At 41.0% G+C, this 22,370-nt stretch overlaps 1 protein-coding gene across 4 annotated transcripts; it reads left to right on the top strand.

Moving 5' to 3' along the window:
• The first annotated feature begins 226 nt into the window (after nt 1-226).
• Nucleotides 227-19,212, top strand: LOC113028607 (voltage-dependent T-type calcium channel subunit alpha-1H-like). Of its 4 annotated transcripts, none has more exons than XM_026179023.1 (33): nt 227-321; nt 1,892-2,047; nt 2,240-2,342; nt 3,337-3,473; nt 3,649-3,737; nt 5,206-5,365; nt 6,229-6,514; nt 6,717-6,809; nt 6,987-7,144; nt 7,415-7,457; nt 7,548-7,673; nt 7,906-8,054; nt 8,382-8,567; nt 9,159-9,276; nt 9,711-9,866; nt 9,980-10,054; nt 10,176-10,292; nt 10,402-10,487; nt 11,425-11,548; nt 12,033-12,044; nt 12,195-12,379; nt 12,525-12,651; nt 12,912-13,037; nt 13,512-13,601; nt 14,415-14,580; nt 14,717-14,865; nt 15,012-15,121; nt 15,212-15,345; nt 15,460-15,518; nt 15,660-15,738; nt 16,007-16,128; nt 16,281-16,439; nt 18,780-19,212. In XM_026179023.1, the coding sequence occupies exons 2-33, from the start codon at nt 1,911-1,913 to the stop codon at nt 18,885-18,887; spliced, it is 3,969 nt and encodes a 1,322-aa protein (XP_026034808.1). In that variant the 5' UTR covers nt 227-321; nt 1,892-1,910; the 3' UTR covers nt 18,888-19,212. The 4 variants fall into 4 exon arrangements, with proteins under 4 accessions (XP_026034808.1, XP_026034809.1, XP_026034807.1 ...); XM_026179024.1 differs by having other exon boundaries at nt 11,976-12,044; nt 15,084-15,121; XM_026179022.1 differs by having other exon boundaries at nt 11,976-12,044.
• The last annotated feature ends 3,158 nt before the right edge of the window (nt 19,213-22,370 follow it).

Here is a 22,370-nt window from a genome sequence, read left to right as displayed (position 1 = left end):
GTACAAAAAGTTTAGGTGCTGTAAACTTAAGCTTCAGTCTCCACCTTTTCAGCCAGTACTTTAATGATTAAAATATTAGCTTCAACACACCCGCTATCAATAGTTTCTTGGGCACACATTAAAATATTATAAGATACATTCTAAGAATAAAAAAACTTAAAGGGATGAAATTACTGTTTAATAAAACAGTTCTTGCTCTTCATTGTCATCATCCGGTTTCAGAATGGTTGCTGTTGGTTACAGCTTCACGTCAGAGTTTGGCTCATTTACCTTTGATTGGCCGAAGTGAAGGTGAAGAGGAGAATTCACAATCAGAAACCTGTGAGTCTGTTTGGGGGAAAAATGTAACTTAAGTGTTTTTAAAAATGTAAAAATGAACATTTTCAGAGTTAAGTGTAATAAAGTAGTTTTAAATTTGTTTAAAATAAATTGTAGTACCATAATTAGGGTACAGAAATGTCCCCAAAGCATTGTTGGATTTTCTGTTGATTGATTGATTAATTGATTGATTGAGCTAAATTAGGAAAGGGTTTTCCAAGTTTTACTATTGTATGTTTACTGCTGAACCTGAGGGTAACATGTTTGCAAACTGTTAAATGTTTGTCTCCAGTGCCTATAGTTATTATTTAAAAGAGGCTACCCCGGTAGTTAGTTAGCTAGCTAATGCCATACGCAACTCTTTTATCCAAAACCAGTTAGCTAATCCAACCAAATTTGGATAAGTAGAAAACAAATTGAGAGTTTATGATTGTGTGTCGCCTATTCATGTCTATGACAGTGTCATACTAACAGCCCCATCATGTAGCCTCCAATGACTGTAGCTTTAGGCTAATGCGAAGTCACTAAAATGTTAGCATGTCGTCTAAATAAGGTACACTTAAGGTTAATGTGTTGAGTCACTGCTCTTCCGGACATACAACTTAAAACAGTCAAAAGTTGTCAATTCATTTCAGTGAGAACTACAATCATTTTTTTTTTTTTACATTTATTTGACAGCTTTCCTAACTCATTGGTTCTGACATGTTGCTAACACTCAGCTATCATTACCCAGGTTGATACTTTACACTTATTTTACATTTCACAGTAACTGGTACAGGTGTCATGCCAAACATTAATCCTATGATTTTATGTGCGCGCGATTATTAGTTTTATTATTATTTGTCTAATATTTTTATTATATTTCCAATTATTAATATAATTAATTAATTCTCCATCTAACACACTGTAAGCACTGTAATAGATTTTTACTGATTAACGTGTTTTGAAAGGATCCTTGCAAATGGCTGTGCGCTATTTCATCTACTCTGTATTCTACATTATAATCAATACAGATCCTTTTGGCCACTGGATTTCTGCTGCACCCTCGGCATTTTTTTATAACTTTCTTCAAAGAGATTTCAAGACATTTTTAATGTCAATGGAAGTTTTTACCTGGATGATATATAAAAGTCACTTTGACAGAAACTGATTGCAGATATGTCTGAGAGCATCAGTTTCTGAAATACTCAGACCAGCTCCTCTGGGGTCAACAATTAGCTACATTCAAAATCACTTAAATCCCCTTTGTTCTCTATTATGATAATCAGTTTAAATTTCCACTGTTATTCTTGACCATGCTTGCATTAATAAATCCACTGAGTTGCTGCCATGTGATTGTCTGATTAAGTATTTGACTTAAGGAGCAGTTGAACAGGTGTAATGAAATGTATCCAAACATTTAACAGAAATCCATATAAAGCCAACTCTATTAGTGTGGGACTACTTAACCTTTTTATGCAAGAGAACACCTCGCCATGCTCTTCATACTCTGAAAAATTATGCAGGAAGTTGTTTCTCCAAATAGATCTGTATATCATGGTTTTCTTTACCCCTTTTTCCTGACCTCTCTCAGATGCGGTTCTGGTTTCATTATGCATGAAATCCATGAGAGATGTAGAGGCATCGTTGTAGAGGAGCAGCTTCCCTTCCCAGAGGTGGCGCCTGTGTGCTTCAGACTAAAGCAGACGAGTAGACCCCGCAAATGGTTCCTCAAAATAGTCTCTGGCCCATATCCTTTCTGTACTGAATGAAGTAAGAATGTCATTAACTCAATTTCAAACCTTTTTATTTATTTTTATGGGTTTTTTTCTCTTGTATACCATTCAATATGTCCACGTAAAATACTTTTAGTATGAAAGCTTCATCTGTTGTTGATGAATTTTTTTGAATGTGTTTAGACCTTAACCTCTTCTTCTTCTACATGGTTGGATTATTTGTCCATACTGGTGGTCCTGCTCAGCTGCGTGAATGACGGCATGTACCAGCCTTGTGTAGAGGTGGAAGAGGAGAGCTTCACCCGAGAGGTTGTTATAATGAGCTGAGCGTCAGAAGAAGAGACTAGCAGTGTTTACTAGAGACCTGCTTATGTTTTAGTCCAATGCTTATCACTGTGCAGAAGAAATTATGCATCTTCATCTTCATCATCTTTGGTTGGCTGTTCTAGTTCTGTAGAAAAAAATGTAAATTTTGGGAATCATGAATATTTTGCTAATATTACTACGGCTGAACTTCAAATCATAGCAATTTAGATGAAGATGGCACAACAGGTCCAACAGAAAGTATACAAATGTACAACACGTGAACTGTCCCTTTAAAGACTAATGATAAGCTGTAGTTTATAACACACTTCGTAAACTCTCTCATTTGTTAGTACCATAATGTGCTTGCGTAATCTTGATTCTTGGCTTCATGATGTCCCCGCTGAAAAATCCTGAAGTGCTTTGTCAAGGACAGGTTTTAAGTTTAAAATGTGAGTTTTTGTACCATATATGATACTAACAGTGCTAGTCCTACACTTAATATTTCAATTCTGCAGCTGCTTTTTAAATGTTCTTCTTTAAAAACTGACAGGATTACTGACATCATTTAAAAGATTTGTTGGTTTGTCTTATTTGTGGCCAAAAACAGATTTAACACAGAAAGAGAGAATTTTGAATGACATACATGTATTTCATTTCCACATATTTCTGTTGAATGACTTTAATTAAAATGGTTATCTCTTTTTTCTTAACCTGACATAAGTCAGCATTAACTGCGTCAGAACAGTCACTTAACAATATGTCATCTTAAAGTGGAGGTAACTTATTGTAATAAGTCAAATTAAACAGTAAAATCTTGTAGGAATGGATCAGAGCCCATAGCCTGACCCCAAGACCCCCTTAAAAGCTCAGATGCAGCATCTGGATATAGTATGTTATATCTGTGCTACTGCCGTTGTTACCAGTGATTGTATGTTAACAGTATGCCTTGTATGTTTTGATATTTGATATGACGTTGTTTTTCGTTCTCTGTATACAGATTTTGGGTTCTCTCGTCTTTCTTTACTTCATCATGGAAATGCTCATTAAGACAATAGCCCTGGGATTCATCGGCCATAAAGGAAGCTACCTGAGCAGCCACTGGAACAAGTTTGATCTTTTCATCATCTTTGCAGAGTTAGTATCCATGTGTCTATATCTATGTGTCTCTAGAATTTAGTTTCAGTTTAAAAACTTTTGCAGGGCAACTCCAAAAAGATGCAGTTTTACATTATTGGAAGGCACACTTATTTTTATGAATGAAAGAAAGTAAAGCTCTTCTTCTCGTTTGTGTCTGTAACTGCCCCCTCAGGCTAATGGATTATACGTTTAGATTCTTTAATCTCCACGTAGAAGCATCTCATGCCATCAAGCCAGTGAGACTAATCAGCCGAGTACCAAGTAAGTCGATATTTACAGAGTTTGGATAGAACAGAGGCCTGATGATTGTCATTATTTAGATTAGTATGGTTATTTTGAATGTACACTACATTGTTTAGACTGGAGGGCTAAACAAGGAGAGTTTTAAAAGGCAGGCGAGCATGTAGCATGGTCATCCAAGTTTGTGAATTTGATAACTCAAGTACAAAGTGATGTATGAGTTTCAGTACATCACCTATGATATCATAGATGTATTTACTAAAAATCTTGGACTAGTTCAAATCTCAGTGACCTTGACCTCAAGCTCAAGTTCTCTGAAAATCTTGTGATTGCGATAATTCGAGAATAAGGTGACGTAGGATTTTGTAATTGAATCCATAGGTGTGTCTACTGGGAGGTTGAGGGGTAGCAGTGTTTTTTCTTTGTTAAAATCAGATTTAGTTTAAAATGTTGAAGCACTCCAGTTAAACGACAGTAACAAAGATTTTTGCTCCACAGGTTGTTTATTTGTAACTGAATACTGTGAATAAAGGTATTTGCTAATTTATATGTGATTATAAAGGGGAAAATTTAACATTTCATCACTGCATTGTAACCGTTGTACCAAATCTCCCTGAAGTATACAACGTCAATAAAGTATCTTTTAAATATTTAAGATTTCACAGTAAGTAATGTAAGTAATTAAATTCTGAACAATAAGAAAACAATGTAATAAGAAATTAGTGAAATTTCTCACTTTCGGATTTATTTCTTCAGGATGTTTGGTTGATTTTCTGTCCCTCTCCAGTAAAATGAAATAACCATATGTCACGAAGTGGGATGGACTCAAGCGCATACTTCACAAAAAACACAGCACACCAGCAAGCCCGCACACCAAGGGTTCCAGGGAAACGGAATTCCTGTTTACAGACAACAAGTGATAAATCCAAAGGGTCAGTGATACGAAAAGGCAACAAGAGACTAGTACTTCGGAGCTTACTACCGAGGTTACTCAATAGTCCAGCGACGACATGTTTCCAGCCACTGCCTTAAGTAGTGGATGAGTTCAGGCGATGAGCCACAGGTGTGTGATTAACTTCAGGTGCGAGGGCCAGGGGCGGGAGCCCGCAATGAGCTCCGCCCCGGCGAGACACGGCAAGCGTGAGAGAGGTAGATGTAAACAAGAAACATATGTTGCCAACCTGAGTCAGCCGGGCAGACACGGGGACCATGACACCATAAGACCACAGAGAGCAAACTTACAATTTCAGGAGGGGATCAAATAATTATTTCCCCCAGTGTATGGATTCGTTGTTTGGTCATCATCGAGCATATGGAATGCAGTAATTGAGTTTCTGTTAAGCTTTTTACTATGATCTATACAATTACACAGTACCTGCTGGATCCAAGGAGAAGGGTTTTAGTCCAGAATTACAAAACAAATTAAAGTTTTCAGAGAAAGTCGAACTATTATTCACGTAAGCTACCATTTTCTTGCTCATTTGTGTAGGTATGCGGATATTGGTGACAATACTCCTTGAAACGGCCCCCATGCTTGGTAATGTTCTCATCCTCTACGCGTTTGTCATCCACATCTTCGGAGTCATTGGAGTTCAGATGTGGGCGGGGAAGTTGCGCAACCGCTGCTTCCTGGGCGACGACATCCTGACGTATGTAAACTGCTTCATCTGCTCTTCTAAGACTTTCATGTTTTTTCTTTTCTCTCTGGGCAGCACAAGCTTCTAACAAACTTTAACCAATTATTTAATCCAACTCTCTGCCTATGGCAAATAATGTCTGTAAGTATTAAATTTATCAAATGCCTTCCATCCATTTTCTACTGCCTATTGGGGGCAGGGTCGTGGGTGCAACAACCTAAGCATAAAACCCAAACCTCCCACACCCCAGCTTATCCAGTGGAACACCATCTGACAGATGTAATCTCTCCAGTTTGTCTTGGGTCTATCCTGGGACCTCCTCCCGGTGGGGACTGCTTGGATCACCTCACCCAGGAGGCATTCCAGTCAGATGCCTGAACCATCTCATCTGGCTGCTTTCGATGTGGAGGACTAATGGCTCTACTAGTGAACTCCTCAATCTATCTTTAAGGAAGAAGCCACCCTTTGGAGAAGTCCCATACACTCAAAGTACCCCCACAGGATACTCAAAAGGACGCCGTCAAATGCCTCATTTAAAAACTGTGTTCTTTATTTAATGTGGTCATTTCTGTCTAATAGTAAGTGTAACAAATATGCAAAAAATGAACAAATCGGGAAGGGGCATACATTTTCATGGCATTGCAAAAACCCTACAATATTAGACAGAAAACCTCAACATCTGACATGAGCAAGTACCAGATGACTGTGGGACAGAAAAAAAAACATTCTTACAGAAAGAAACATCTGGCAGAGCCAGGTTCAGGGAGGGGTTGCCATATACAGCAGCTTCTCATACATACAACACTGAAATGATTGACTATATTTAAATGATTGTTTTACATAATATGTGCACATTGTTATCTGTTTCTATCTAGAATTTATAACGTGTCTCTGAGTCCATACTTTGTGCCCATCTTTGGTGGACGGTCCTCGTTCATCTGTTCACCTGACGACAAGGGTGGAGGACGCTTTTGCCGTGATGTGCCGCCCTACCAGGAGCATGGCAAAATCTGCACACTGGCTGCAGACGAGCCGATCCAAGCCGGCCAATGTGTAAACTGGAACATGTACTACAATGTATGCCGTGCTGGGGACCACAACCCTGACTTGGGAGTTATTAACTTTGATAACATCGGCTATGCCTGGATAACCATTTTCCAGGTAAGAAATTGTTGATATGCACAGAAAAACATCTGGATTATGTCGACCTCTGTATGGCAGTTCATTCAAAGATTCAAAATTCATAAAACAAATGCATTTTCTTTGGCATATAGTGCAGTTTATCTGTTCATCTGCCTGCTGTTTTGCCATCTGTAATGTAGAGGGATAGTATTTATGTCTCTCTGTGTCTCCCTGCTCCCAGGTTGTGACACTTGAAGGATGGACCAATATCATGTATTATGTTATGGACTCTTATTCCTTCTGGAGTTTTGTGTTTTTCATACTTGTCACTATTGTAAGTACCCACACCTGTTAAATCATTTTTATTATGTATTCAATAACAAGTATTGACGTGCCCTTCTGGAAACCAAAACTACTAAATCAGAGGATGTGTAGATTTCAACAACCCTTCATAGTTGGTTGTGCAATTTCCCCAGAAACTCTATAGCTAATTCTTCATCTCCTCAACTAGATTGGCTCCTTTATCATAATGAATGTGTGTGCAGTCATCATTGCAACCCAGTTCTCAGAGAACTTCGCAAGAGTCACAACAGAGCAGCATGCTGGTCCTCTGTCTTTTAAAACTCTCTTCAGGAAGTTTGTTTCCTTCCTGAAGATGATGACCACCAGGTAAGAAAAGTACTGTGGCTTTAAAATCTAGACTTTGTTGTGTTTGAGGTCAGATTTGTAGTTTACAGGGTGCTAAAGTATGTAAGACTGTGTCAGGAATGTAGTTTTAAAAGTATTAGTCATGTCAGGCTAGGTAAAAAAAAAACAAACAAAGTTGAGCTTTCTTTACAAATGGAAGTAAAAAGAAGAAATATTTAAGAATAAGAATACAGAAAGTACTAGAAGAACATAGGCCACAGCTTAGGTCAATGTGTGTTTACATCATAACAGGGTGCAGCCCGTCAAGAGCTCAACACATGTCAAACCCACACTGGTAAGACCAGTTTGCAACTGGGTGCAGTAACATCAGTCATAATAGCGTTAGCTGTTTGTGATTCGCCTAACCAACTGTCTCATCTTCCAGCATCAGGTCTGGATCCCTTTCAAGGAAAAGTTTAACATTCTCATCAACACTAAATTCTTTAATCGAATCATCATTATTGCTATTTTCATCACTATTGTTACCATGGCGATGGAGCACTACAACCAGGTGAGACATGTCTGCGATTATTTATCACATAAATTTGATCTCAGTGATATAAGAAGCTTGCGCTGTTAGATTAAGAGTAAGAAGAGATAAGAGGCGTCATTAAAAAAATCCATATTTACTTTTGCATCTAATGATGACTCTTCCCTTACGTTCATGCATTTAAATGATTCTTATTTCTCTTGTCTGTGTGTGATTCTGTTTTCTTATTTATTTCCATTTTCTCCTCCTGCAGCCTCAGGAGTTGACGCGAGTATTAATTGTCAGTAACATAATTATTACCATTATATTTGTGGTGGAGATGATAATAAAGCTGATCGCCCTCTCGTGGATGTACTTTGCGGACCTTGACAACATCTTCGACTTTGTGGTTGTTCTCACCAGGTATAAACCTTTATCCTTTGACTTTGAAACTTTGCTTATTGTTTTATTGTGTCACATTCGCAAACATTTCTTTGTTTCTTTAGGGGTTTCTCAAGTTTAAATAAATGTAACTTTATTCTCGCTCTTCTTACTTTTGTCATTTTTATTTTTCTTATAAATATTTCTGAAGCCACATCCTAGTGTTTGTATCATGTTAGATGTATTTCCAACAGGTCAGACTAATGATATCAGTATAATAAAGCATCATCTCAGCATACGGTTATTAGTCATTGTGGACAAAGTGATCTGACAGAGCTGCACGTTAATGTGTTTGTTTGTGGTTTTCAGTTTATGGGAATTAGGCTCCAAAGCTGATGGCAAGCTGTCAGTTGTGCGAGCATTTTATGTGCTGCGCTTCGTGAGGGTGTTTCACTTCCTCCCGTACCTGAAGAGGCAACTGCTGGTCCTGAAGAGGACGATTAGAGAGGCATCCACTCTGTGCTGGTTAATGCTGTTTGTCATTTTCATTTTTAGGTATGTATCCACACACCAAGAGTCTCGGTCTACACATTTGTGAGCTCTAAGATGTTATATTCATAGACTGTATATAAACGATAGACGTTGTTTACTGGGCTGAAAAGTAAAGCCAATACCAAAGTTCCTTTAAATTACATTCTGCCTAACAGCCACCAGGGGGCGACTCCTCTAGCGTCAAGGTTTTTTGGACGTTTATGGGTCTGTGAGTGAGCCTACTCGCATCAGTAAATAATCTCCTGATATAGACATTATTTAAAATTCTTAATACATTGTGGTGCTAATTTGATAAATTATGAAAAGTAATGATGGAGAAAAATGATTTTAAAGCATTGATACTTTGCGCCTGCCAAGTGATTTACATATGAGCATGCGGTGTCCTTCACTCCACAGTCAGAGCTACTAGTTACAATTTAAAAAAACTTGATGAATAAATAAATATATTTAAGAATTTGCACAAGTTGAGGCTTCAAAATGACTGTTTGCTTCTTTAAATACAGTTCCTGATTTAGTTGTTATATTTTCTGTCACCCTTCAGATGCCATATTTACATACATGTGATTCTCACTGCAGCTTGCTGTTTGTTTGCAGCATTGTGGGCATGCACCTCTTTGGATGCAAATTCCACTTCAGGTCAATATATAATGAAACCGCTGATGATCGAAAAAACTTTGACAGCCTGCTGTGGTCCATGGTCACTGTGTTCCAGGTGAGGTTTTGACTTTGGGATGTGTGTTGTTTCATTGTCATGTGCACTCAATGGGCGCTTTATTAGGAACATGTGTCACCATCAATAGAAACCTCCGGGATGTGGGGGATCATAAAGTGTCCAGTGAGTGTATGGCCGGAGTCTTTATGCATGGAAAATGATGTGCTATGTGTTAATAGATAATCTTTTATTATACTACATATTATCAAAGAACTTCTAAATATTCAAGAACATGGAAAACACAATGAAAATGAGGCTGTAGTGTAGGATGTGGGGGAATGTCATCAATGTCATTGATGTACAGCTGACAAATCTGCAGCCCCTCTGGCCATGTGATGCTCTCATGTCAATTTGGACCAAAATCTCCAAGCTGTGTTTCCAGCACCTTGTTGAATCTGTGCCACAAAGAATGAAAGTTTTGTTAATCTATCTAGATTCTGACTCAGGACGACTGGAACGTGGTGCTTTATAATGCCGTGGCTGCCACCTCCCCGTGGGCAGCTATCTACTTTATTGCCATCATTGTGTTTGGAAAAAATGTTCTTCTTAATGTACTGGTGGGCATAGGGGTTGACAGCTTCCAGGCCAGGGTAAGAACTGTTTCAGTTTTCTTGAGTTTAATGTTAAGTTACGATAACATTAAAGGTGTGTGTGTGCACACACACCGCTGCCGATCTCTGTTTCCTGATGTACCTTCTGACAGCCCAGTGAAAACATTCATCAAGACTCCTCTCGCTGTCCCAGCTTGGCATGTGAGGCTGAAAGCTCCCTTGAGGAGGTACTGAGAAGGCTTTTAATTGACTTTGCTATTTGCTGATTTATAAATCCAGCAACTGGCTGAAGGTGCCTTTGTTCAAACATTCACACTGCCACTCACACCTTTGCTCATGTTATTCCAGGGCCCCAGAACAATCACAGGAGAATATTCTGTTCCTGCCACTGAGCCCAGCAGACCCAGTGGGAGTGCCTCAGCCTCTGAGAATCCCTCCACACAGACAAAAAACAACAGTTTCACTGTAAGTATAAAAATGATTGTTTTTAAGGTCTAGGTTGGCTTTTTTTCAGTATTTTATTTATGCTTTGGATAAAGAGGAGTGACCGATGTGTGACCGTTGACTCCTGCAGAGATTTTTGAATAGGATTCAGAAAGTGCTGCTGTGGTGCCAACAGCATAAAGACTGGTCATTGTACATGCTGTCCCCACAGAGCAGGTAAGTGATTCACACACAACAAGGGACACACACTTCATACTTAGTTTCATGAGATTTTTTACTCTGTACTTTATTACGTTTGACTGGACAGAGCTCCACTGACTTTTACGTTTTTACTAGCTGAGATTTCCTTAACACTGAAGCTCATTCAGGTCCACTAAACTAGTTAATAGTTACTCAGAACTTAGAAAGACTTTTCCTGTGCGGCTCCACAAATCTGTAATTTACTTGGATACAAATCAACAGTCATTTAAATTGTATTTAATCCGCCTTCGCTCCTGTCCTATCTGTTGCTGGCATTAACGCTCTGGAGTCACCGAACACGGCAGCACTTTCAGATCATTCACACGTTAGCAGCAAGACGCTGAGTCTTTGTTTCAACTGGTGTTTGAACAAGTTTTAATCCTAACAGTGCAGCTATGTGGATGTTAATGGCACTTTGATGCAAATAAGTCCTACACCATGAAAATAGATTGACGCTAATAAGATAACCATGCTTACAGTATGATGAAAGTGGCCTCAGAGGGCTAACAGCAGCATGTTTAGCTGGATAGACAAAGTCCTAATGACGGTACCTGAATAGTGTATTTACTGTCCATGTCCTGTTTGTTATGAACTGCACAGGTTCTCCCTGATTTCCTTGACCTTGTAAGACAAATCAATATTTTATAGAAAGTAAAGGTAAAAGTATAAAATTCTACACTTCTGAGGACCAACTGGATTCAAACATATACATATTTTACCTGTATATTCGATGAAAGGTGAATTTGTGCATACACATACCTAAATTTAAAATTAGTTATCTAAAATATTCAAATGGTTTTACAGAACAGTGAGAGGAATCCTCGGGACATTTCAAGCCTCATGTTTTTCTGACCTTAATTGTGTTTGTTTCGTTCTTAAACGACTGTAATTACAGTGTCGGTGTTTGTTTTAGGTTGCGTAGATTTTGCCAGCGTTTGATGTCTCACAAGGTGTTTGACCATGTGATTCTCTTCTTCATTCTGCTGAACTGTGTCACCATTGCTATGGAGAGGCCCAGTATAAACCCTAAAAGCATGGTGAGACCCACATCTGGAGCAGTTACAGATATACTCACTCAGAGAAGCACAAATATATAGACACATTTCAGATGTGGCATCTGTGTGGCGTTACATGCTGCCAAGCTGGGTGATGAACACTTCAAGCCTCTGTGCAGTCCTGTAAAAAAAACGTAAAAAGATTTAGCCTGTAGAGTCTGAGGTCTTTGAGTCTCGCACGGTCTGACTTTGGGGCGAACTTGCTCCTGAGAAGATTGTGGCATTGTGTTAACACTCACTCGAACTCCCCAGACCAGCAAACGGACAGTACTTTTGCTTCTATAGAGGTTTTCACACTTGCACGTAATGTGTGAAACTTCTTTAGTATACCTAATGAAGTGTCAAGTGAGCGTATGTTTCTAAAAGAAAACACATGTAGGTTACAAGTGAATGTCGCTCTGCTCTAAAGGAACGCTTGATCCTGAATGCATCCTGTTCTGTTTTTACTGCCGTCTTCCTGATCGAGATGGTTATTAAGGTAAACACCAGATTTGCTTTTATTTATTTTTTCAAAATAATGTTCTTCAGTTTTGATCAAACATTTTCAACCTCAGATTGTGAGTACTTTCAGCTTTGGGAATCAGGAATGTTTTGAATTTATACTGTTGATTTATTGCTTTAACACAAGGTTATAGCTCTTGGCTTGGTGATCGGGAAGGGCAGCTACTGCCGGTCATTCTGGAATCTCATGGACGGCTTTTTGGTGATTCTGTCCTCAACCAACTTTATTATCACTTTGGTCACTTCTGACAAAAAGAACATGCTCAGCATCCTCAAAGTTTTTCGGCTGCTAAGAACACTTCGCACGCTGAGGTACCGTGTGTACACACACGCTGTGTAAATAGATGTTTGTTGTCATATGCAGCACCTCATTTGAGATTTGTCTTACTTTTCTCTGTATATGTCTGTGTGTAGATGTGCTGGCGTTAATACATACATGTATGTTTGTGTGTCCCAGGATGATCAAGCAAACCCCAAAACTGAAGCTGGCTGTCAAAGCTCTTATTGCCTCTGCTAAACCAATTGGGAACATTGTCCTGATTTGCTGTGTCCTCTTCTTTTTCTTTGGGATCCTTGGGGTTCAGGTTAGCCCCCCCCCCCTCCCAAACACACACACACACACACACACACACACACACACACACACACACACACACACACACACACACACACACACACACACAGACTTTTTGAACAAAATTACAGCATGACTGCTTGTTAGCTTTTAGCCAAAAATTCACAGTTAACACCCAAGAGTGTGTACTCCTTTTGGCATCAACAGTGTAATAACCTGACATCACAATAAACCCTCTGCCTCTGTCTTTATTTCACACTCACGCTGCAGCTGTTCAAAGGAAAGTTCTTCTACTGTGAGGGTGAAAACACTTCAAACATCACCAATAAGGCCGAATGTCTCTCTGCTAATTATACGTGGGTTCGGAAGGAGTACAACTTTGACAACTTTCCTCAGGTACGGACTAGTTCCACATTGTTGTTAAGTACAAGTATAGAAACGATCAACAGCTCCATATTTAACACAACTTGTCCATCATGTCCACATTCCCCCCTCTACACATGTCCAAATCATCTCGGCCTTCCATCTCTACCTTTGTCTCTAAATCAAGTTTCATATTTAAGTCAACCTTCCCCCTCTCGTCCTACTTTGTCTTCGGCTAACAGTAGCATGGTTTCCACTGGATCTGTTGCCCAACAGCACTGTAGCCATTGTTAACAGTTAACCCTCCCCTTTTATCTGAGGTTGAGATAGGTACAATAGGTACAGCCTCTCTGTGGCTGAGTTTAAAACATTTCATCTCAGAAGTAGGATTCAAACTCAGACCTCCAGAGGAGACTGTGACTTGTTAATATTAATGTTCAATTAATATTGGCACCCGGAAAATAAATGTATGTCAACTTAACAGCTGTTTCTGTGTTTCTTATTCAGGCTCTGATAGCCTTGTTTGTGATGTACTCTAAGGACGGCTGGATGAACATCATGTATGATGGACTGGATGCTGTGGGAGTAGATCAACAGGTAGTTTTGCTACCAGTACTTTAATGTATGTTTTGCATTGTTGCTAACACACATTATGAAGTAAAAGGATTGTGATTATATGGGATGATGTAACTAAGTTCATGGTTTGAATTTACTTTTTTTGTTTTTCAAGCAAGTTTCATGGGTTTGCTAACTGAGTTCTTAGGATCCAGGAAATAAATGAAGGTCTGAAGGACATAATAAAAAACCCATCAACAAATTCATGTAGAAGAAGTAAGGGTGCCCTTAGTTTTTCACATACTATTTTTACATTTTTGTTTAGTTTTTGTAAATTAATAGTAACACAGACTAATGCTTGATGTGCTGTTGTTCATCTGAGGATATATTTATGCCATTTTAAGACCTGGTGGTGTCATGATCTATGAAAATTTGAAAATTTGACATCCACCAAGGTCTTCAAGGTCACCTCAATAATTTAAAGGTCAAAACACTGTAACTTAGAAACTACAGTTCCTAAGACTGTGGTGTTTGTTGTCAACATATAGAAAGTACCATACAAAAAATTTAAATATCATGTCACATGACCTCTGCAATATTTGTATTGCAATATTTTCACTGCACTCCAAACTTTTTTGCAATACATTTAAAAATAACAAAGAAAACAATGAATATATACAAAATACAACACTATTACTGTTACTATTACAAGTAAATACCTCCCACAGAGTGAGGTGCCCTGACAGAGGCACACACTCTAATGTCCAGTCTAATGTCACTATAGAACGATTATTAAAGTCCGATTATTTAGTTCTTAAATTTCTCACAGACTTTCCTCTTGTGTTTCTTTTTCAGCCTGTGAAGAACTATAACGAATGGATGCTCATTTATTTCATCTCCTTCATGGTAATGAGTTTTTTCCTCCTCGACATGTATATCGGCGTCATGGTGGAGACCTTCCACGTGTGCCGGCAGCAGCAAAAACAATCGCTGCAGAGAGGAGGAAACTCACGGGATAAAAGTAAAGTTGATGAAAATAAAGCATCGTTGGGCAAGATACTGAACTCTGAGACTTCCTCTCGATGCACCTATCAGAGTGTAGATGTTGGTGGATGTTTAAATACCTGTACCCTTACATGTGTGCATGTCTCTTCCAGGTAGAGAGGAGAATTATTTCAGGCACTACTCCCTCATGCGTCGCCGTATCTATGACCTGAGTACCAGCAGATTCCTCGAGTTATTCATGACAGTAGTCGTCTTCATTAATGTCGTGTTGATGGCTTCGGAACACTATAATCAGCCTTTGGTAATGCAAATCCACACACACACACACACACACACACACACACACACACACACACACACACACACACACACACACACACACACACACACACACAATCCTTTCAAAAAATGCACATGTATCTATGATAGAAATGTGTGTGTGTTCAGTATGTAGATCAGATGATAGAGTACTCCTTCTATGTGTTCACTGTCCTCCTGGTCCTGGAAATCATGCTAAAGGTTGTGGCGTTTGGCGTACTGAGGTTCATAAAAAACAGGTAACACAATTATGCCCAAGAATTTAACTTACGTGGTTTGTTGGGTTTTGTAAAGGCCTGATTGACTGCATGATGTGTGTTTGTCTTTAGTTGGAATATGCTGGACATCGCTATAGTCTTGGTTTCCTTCATCGTTATCATTTTCACCAAGATGAATATGGAACACCGTCTTCCCATTAATCCCAGCATCCTGAGCGTCACTAGAGTGCTCAGACTAGCACAAGGTACACACACACAAACACACACTTGACAATATGAGATCTTTTTTATTACTAAGGCATTTGTGTGTTCTACACATCTACAAACACTTTGAAGACAACACTTGTTTCCCTTTTCAGTGCTGAAGGCCAAGAAGATCAGAGTTCTGCTGAGAACCATTACTAAGACACTGTCACAGGTAAACACCCAGAATAAACTCACTAAGACCAGCTGATTTTACTTTCCATGCTTAGAAGTCTTTAAAACAAACCAAAAGTAGGATATATAAATATATACATTCAAATCTTCAAAGAGGATTTCACAGGCATTTTGGTTCCAGGTTGGAAACCTCTGTCTGCTCTTTATGTTCTTCTTTTTCATCTACGCTGCACTGGGAGTGGAGCTCTTTGGCAACCTCGGTCAGTCAAACTACTATCATAACAGTCACACACACACATAAATGTATTGTGCATGATGCAAAGGAACCTGATAGATGATTTATTTTATTTGCACTGCATCTACGTTGTTAAGTAGAAAAACAAGGAAGGGAGATATTTGCGTAAGTTGTACAGCAGTTTGGTCAACTGAGGTTGTTAGAAATGTGCTAAACTGAATTATTGCATTTATCAAGGAGACAGTGCAGAAAAATCACTGTGTGTGTGTGTGTGTGTGTGTGTGTGTTGTCAGAATGCACCCCAGACTATCCATGTGAAGGCATAAATCAGTACGCTAACTTTAAGAACTTCGGGATGGCGCTGCTCACACTGTACAAAGTGTGCACAGGGGACAACTGGAGTGGCATTTTGAAGGTACGCTTGTACTCATTCACCCATGCACACAAACTCTGCACATGTTGTCTTTTAAACAGTGAAGTCCAAAACCTGTAAGTAAGGAATAATCAACACTTGAATCTCCAGTCAGGGTTTTGTGGTTCATTTATACCTGCTCTGTGTGTCTAAAGGACACATTACGCCCATGCCGTCCCAATGATAAAGCCTGTCCCAGCTACCTGTGGTGGGCCTCGCCAATCTGCTTCGCCACCTTTGTGGTCTTGGTTCATTTTGTTCTGGCAAACCTGGTGGTGGCAGCTGTCGTGCAAGCATTGGAGGAAAGCAAAGAGGTAGTGTTGCTACATGTGAACAGACTTAGAGAGTCCACAATCATGCAGGTATTCACCAATAAGAAGATCTGGTTTTGAAACCAGGATCACGCTGATAACCAGTTGTTCTCTTTTAAAGCTCACTCACAGTAACACCAACTCCTCCATATAAGCTGGAACAGTGGGCATAAGCTGCTCAGCAGGTTCTTGATAAGAGGACATCAATTTCCTTTTATATAGATCCTATTCCTGCCCCATCATCCTTTGCTGTGAACCAGTTAATAGACAACCTGGTTGGTGCATTTGGTATCTGTCAGCTTTGATGGCAAATCACCACTCAAACACTAGGTCACTTTATGTGCTAGAGCGGTAACTACATACACAATGCCTCACCAGAGCTTTTGTGATTGTCCCCCCCAGAGGTTTGAAGGAGAAGTGCGAGTTGAAATTTGTTTTTAGGAAAGAACACACCTTCCATCTGTAATCTAACAGTACAGGCTAAACTTTAGCTGTTGTCAAGCTAGTATATATATGGCCAAAGGTTTATGCATATTCATGAATGTAGGCATGAATGTCATAATAATTTGAGGATTTTATTGATTTCTTTGAACAGTTTATTGATATAGAGTACAATTATTCTAATGCCTTGAAAAACAAGACTTTGTTCCTTGGGTTTGCAATTATTGTACACCTAAGTCACGCCTTAAATAGAATAGCCATCAATAAGCTCGTGCTAAAATTATTGCTGGACATTTGCTGAAGGTAATTCTTGGCAGAATTGATAGAATCAATTTAAACTGTTTGGTTTGTTGGCACAGACCCAGATTTCAAGCATAAATCACAAATTTTCAACATGTTGTGGCCGGAGGCTTTGGGAAGGCCATCCTAGAAGCTTAATGGGCCATTTCTAAGCAGTGTCATCCAGAGTCGTCAGTTTAAACAATTATGCAAACATACAATTTAATATAATTATTTGGATATGTCACCATTTTGGCAACTGTCACCCTCAGATGAGGGAAAATTGGTTAGTGGGTAGTCATTACAGGAAGTGGCTTTTGAATGGCAAGCCATCTAGGCCATAAACATTTACAAATCATTTAAGAAACAATGGAAAAATCAACATTTATTAAGTCAGGACACTGTAAAAGTTGGTGAAAACTCCACGCTAGTAAGTGGAGTTTTGAACCTCTTCTTCTGAGTCATTGAATGCCGCTTTGTACATCACACTCAACGTTTATGAGCACTGGAAAAAGTGTGCTTTTTCCAGTGCTCAGTGACAGCAGTGATGGTGCTTTCTTAAATTATGCAGGGCCCTACCCATTGTTTTCTCATCCACTTAAGTTAAACTTTGATCACCTGGAAAAGAAGAAGTGCAGACTACACCAATTCATCATGGAATTTAAATTAAGTGGATGAGAAAACCATGGGTAGGGCCCTGCATAATTTAAGAAAACGCTGTCAGAGCTGTCACTGAGCGCTGGAAAAAGCATGCTCAGTGCTCCAAAAACGCCATTTTCCCCACCACTCAGAAGGAGGCGTTCAAAAAGCCACTCGCTGGCATAAAATATGGTGTTCTGGCGGGGTTTTCCCCAACTTACGGCATCCTGACTTATTAAACTTTTTAAATCATTTCTTAACCAGATGGGTTGTAAAAGTGTTGATTTATGGCCTTTTGAAACCTGAAAACACTGACAGCTGTTAAGCATGGTGGTGGTACCATCATGCTCCGGTGCTATATTACTACCAGTGGTTTCGGTACATAAAAAGTAGGTGGAATAATCAAAAAGGGTGACTACCTCAAAAGTCTTCAACTTCACCTCAAGTCAACTGCCAGACAACTGAATTTTGGACACAGGTGTTTAACAGGATGATGATCGTAAACATCAGAAACTATGTTTGAAATAGATAAGGCAGGCTAAGATTAAGCTTCTAGAATGGCCTTAACCCAATAGAACACTTTTGGGATGAATTAGAGCGGAGACTGCGAGCAAGGCCATCACAAATAAAGATTCCCATGAACACACTTCTAAACCTGGTGGAAAGCATTCTCAGAAGAGAAGAAGCTGTTGTAGCTGCAAATGGCAATATAGTGCATGAATGTCTCACAGCATAGCCTCTATTTTTCAAATATAATAAGTCATAGTTAATTATATAGTTCATTTTAAAAAGGTATTTAGTGGCGAACGTGTATAGTATCCTATAATATCGGAAAAAATGCTAATAAAATACCTTGAAAACTGTTTTGTTGACCATGGATTATCCAGTATTAATTCTGCCACATAATAATAATCTAAACAAATCTTGGATTTCTCACGCTTAAAATGAAATAAAATCTTACACAACAATATTTAAATATTTCAGAAAAGGCCTAAGACTGAATCCTCAGACATCATGCAGCAACCCCAGGAGTCTCCAGGCGAACCCGTCATATCCAGCTCAGCTGGTACCACCGAAGGAGTCCACTTGTAAATCACTTCATACCTTAGACTTGTTTTTGTTTATACTTCTCTGTTACTGTGACATTTTCTGATATCCTGTAAATGTTAAAATTTTTATGCCTATGTACTTTTATCTTACTGTAAACATTTTTAACGAAATTCACTTAAATGTTAACAGTTCCTTTGTTAATAGTTGTTTATATAAACTATAGGTAAACACTATATATAGATAAATACTACAGACATACACACGTTGTTTACAATTAGTAGTATTATAGTAACTGCATTACAGGTGTGTTTAAACACCAAGATCCATGATCTTATGCACTCTTGTAAATGATCAAACCTTTAAAATGTAAAGGAATAAACTTCTTATAAAAAGTAGCTGAACTGTCTTTATTCCAAAATTATTTCGAAATGAATTAAGATTTTTATAGATTTATCACCACACAAACACACACTCATGGTTTACGGTATAAGTGCTTTCACTGTATAATTAAGCAGTGTCTACATCATGGCTCATTCTAATTTAAACGAGGTGTGAAAATGAGTTGAAATTATAAAACACATTGATGACTAATATCACTGAGACAACAAACTGATCCAATCAATAAAAGTCACTTTTGGACGTTGACGGACTAGTTACACAATATGGGATCAACAAGAAAAGATTTTTAGAATATCAACAAATTAAATCCATAGTAAAAAAGAAATTTAAACCGGGTCAAGTTGAACTACAAACACCACCAAGTGTGGTTCAATTTCTTACTCTTAAACCCCCCAAATTACTATCCAAAATATACAGAATGCTTTCTAAAACAGATGAATCAATATCACTTCCTATTGCAAAATGGGAAGCGGATTTATCAGTTAACTTAGACCTAAACTTCTGGTCTCAGATTTGCTTAAAAACCTTTCATCTAATTAGAAATCCCAGTCTTCAATTAATTCAATACAAAATATTACATAGAGTGCACTATACAGGTCATCGGATGTTCAAGATGGGCTTTACGTCTACCAACAACTGCTCACACTGCCAAACCAATTCACCGGACAATTATATCCACGCTCTTTGGTTCTGTCCACCAGTTCAGAAGTTTTGGCGCGAGATATGTGAAGACTTATCGAAGTGTCTGAAATGTAACATTCCAACTTCCCCCTTAGTGTGTTTGTTGGGCAGCTTAGATAATGTCACTTCAGAAAAGAATATCGCCCATATGGTTTTCACTGCCCTATGCATAGCCAAGAAAACAGTCCTCATGAACTGGAAAAATAAAAATAATCTTAACTCTAACCAATATAGAAATTATCTATTAGATTACATTAGTCTTGATACAGCCTCTGCCACCACATCAGATCAATTGCTCTGGGCTCCTTTGATCAGGTCCATCACCTAGTGGGGGTGGGGGGTCATAGTTTGGTCCCGCCTTCACTGTTGTGATTGGTGAGGGGGTAGGGACAGGCTTAGGGCGTCGGGGGGTTCCCCGGAGGCATCTTCCTTGGGGGGCTCAACCCGGGGTAGCGGTCATGTCCGGTTAGGGGCTCTGTTGGCTCTCAGGTGACTGTTTCCTCGCGGCTGCGTGCAGCGGGGCTAGGGGAGGGTCTGTGCTGACGGACGTGGGTTACTGACCTGGTAGCCTGGCTGCCCCTGGGTGGGTCCGGGATGGGCGTGAGGTTCTGGGGGCGCTCCGTCTCTGGGCTGGGACCCGGACCGGGCCTCGGGGGCTTGGGTCCTGGTGGGTGTGTTGCCGGGGTTGTGGGCGGGTGGGTGCATGGGGGCCCAGCCCTGGAGCAGGGTGCCGCCGGTGCGTCGAGCCACCTGGGGGGCTCTTCAACTGGTGGGGGAGATTGTCACATCTTGCAGGAGCTTTCCTCTCCTCAGGAGCTCCCTCTGCAGGAGGGGGAGATACAGGAGAGGTGGAGGAAGATCTCAGCCTGGGTGTTTATTGTCTTATGTAGTCTGGAAGATGAGTGGATGGTGGGGTGGGTGCAGTTTTCTCTGTGGTGGGGTTGGGTGGACTGTCCCGGGCTCTGTGGGGCCGGGCGGCGCTGCTGCACTGGGCCCGGTCTGGATGGGCCCGGGCCCCCTTTCCCTGGCGGGTCGCGGAGTATGGGGGTGCCTACTGGGGTCAGCGGGGGAGCTGGCCCCAGGGAGGGGTCACTTGCCCCTCCCTTCCTTCCCTCCCCATCTCCAGCTGCCTCCCTCTTCCCGCTCCACCACAACCACCCACACATGCAGGGCCTTGGAGTAGGGGTATGTCACCAGGGTGCAGAGGAGGCTACCCCCCCCTCTGTCCCCTTCTGGCTGCCTCTGCCTCAATTTTATCCCACAACTTAGACATTCACATTACTCACACTCTCATTACACATACATATAGGATCTTGGGGGTGGGCACGATACACGGAGTCCAAAGTACCATCAGGGTGTACACCCCACCCCTGGCATCGTTGCCCACCTCTCAATTTTAAATACACGTAGACATTGAGGGCCAGCAGGAGGGACCATGCGCTTACCTGCTGCTCTCTGGCAGGTAGCTCCATGCCCTCCTGGGTTTTAAATGCACCTTAGAACACACATGCATCAACATTACAATGAGCGGGTGGAGGGAGGTTTGGAGTCTTCTCTCACCCCCATTCTCTGCGACCTGCTGGAGCAGGGGGGCTAGGACTAGGAGGAGGAGTTGGCCGTCCGACTGCGGTCTGGAGTGTGGGGCCTCCCTGCTGCTGCGGAGTCGGGGCGGTCTGCCTCCCCCCACCGCAGGGAAAAGGGAAACACCACCTGGGTCTGGGTGCAGTTCCCCCCTCCAGGGGCGGGGGCACCTAGACCCGGTTTGTAGAGTACGCTTGGGGAGTGTGATCGTGTGTACGTCTCCACGTTGGTTGAGTGTGGAGTAAGTGCATATGAGAGCATGAGGGTGGGAATGGATGTTTGTATCTGTGTGTGCCTGTATGTCTGTGTCTATATGTCAGGTTGGGTGTCAGGCGCCACCTCTCTGGGGACATCTCAGGCCCTCCAAGGTTTGGAGGCCTATCTCCCCCCACCACCACTTCCCCTGCCAGTGGCGGACTCCCTCAGACATCGGTGCGTTGGTGGTTCTTTGTGTCCGGGGATGGGCGTCCAGGTACACACCGGCTCACTCCTTGGCGGCCGCTTATCGGGGCCTGGAGCCTGGGGCTCGCTCGGGCCACTTCGGAGGTGGGGTGCCCCCGGCCTCTCGGCTTGGGGCTCGGTCACTCAGGCGCAGCTGGCTGCCGGCGGAGCTCACGGGCGCGTCACTGCAACTCCCCCTGGCTTCTGCTCCGCGGCTGCTGAGTGAGCCCTCATCTGGGACTCTCCTCAGCTCTTTCTGGGACAGTGGCGCGGCTGCCCCTCTGTTGGTCTTCCTTGGTCTCTTGTGTTCTGGGGGCCTCTGGATGTCTGGAGTTTTGATCTCCTCCACACCTGCTTCACGCCCTGGAGGACGGGGCTGTGGCCCCCCCACACCCTCTAGCAGATTATTACATGAAGGAACCT

This window comes from Astatotilapia calliptera, chromosome 8 (genome assembly GCF_900246225.1).
Source record: "Astatotilapia calliptera chromosome 8, fAstCal1.2, whole genome shotgun sequence".
In the NCBI taxonomy this organism is placed as follows: domain Eukaryota; kingdom Metazoa; phylum Chordata; class Actinopteri; order Cichliformes; family Cichlidae; genus Astatotilapia; species Astatotilapia calliptera.
Note: the sequence above shows the minus strand (reverse complement) of the source record. Positions and strands in the feature narration are given on the sequence as shown.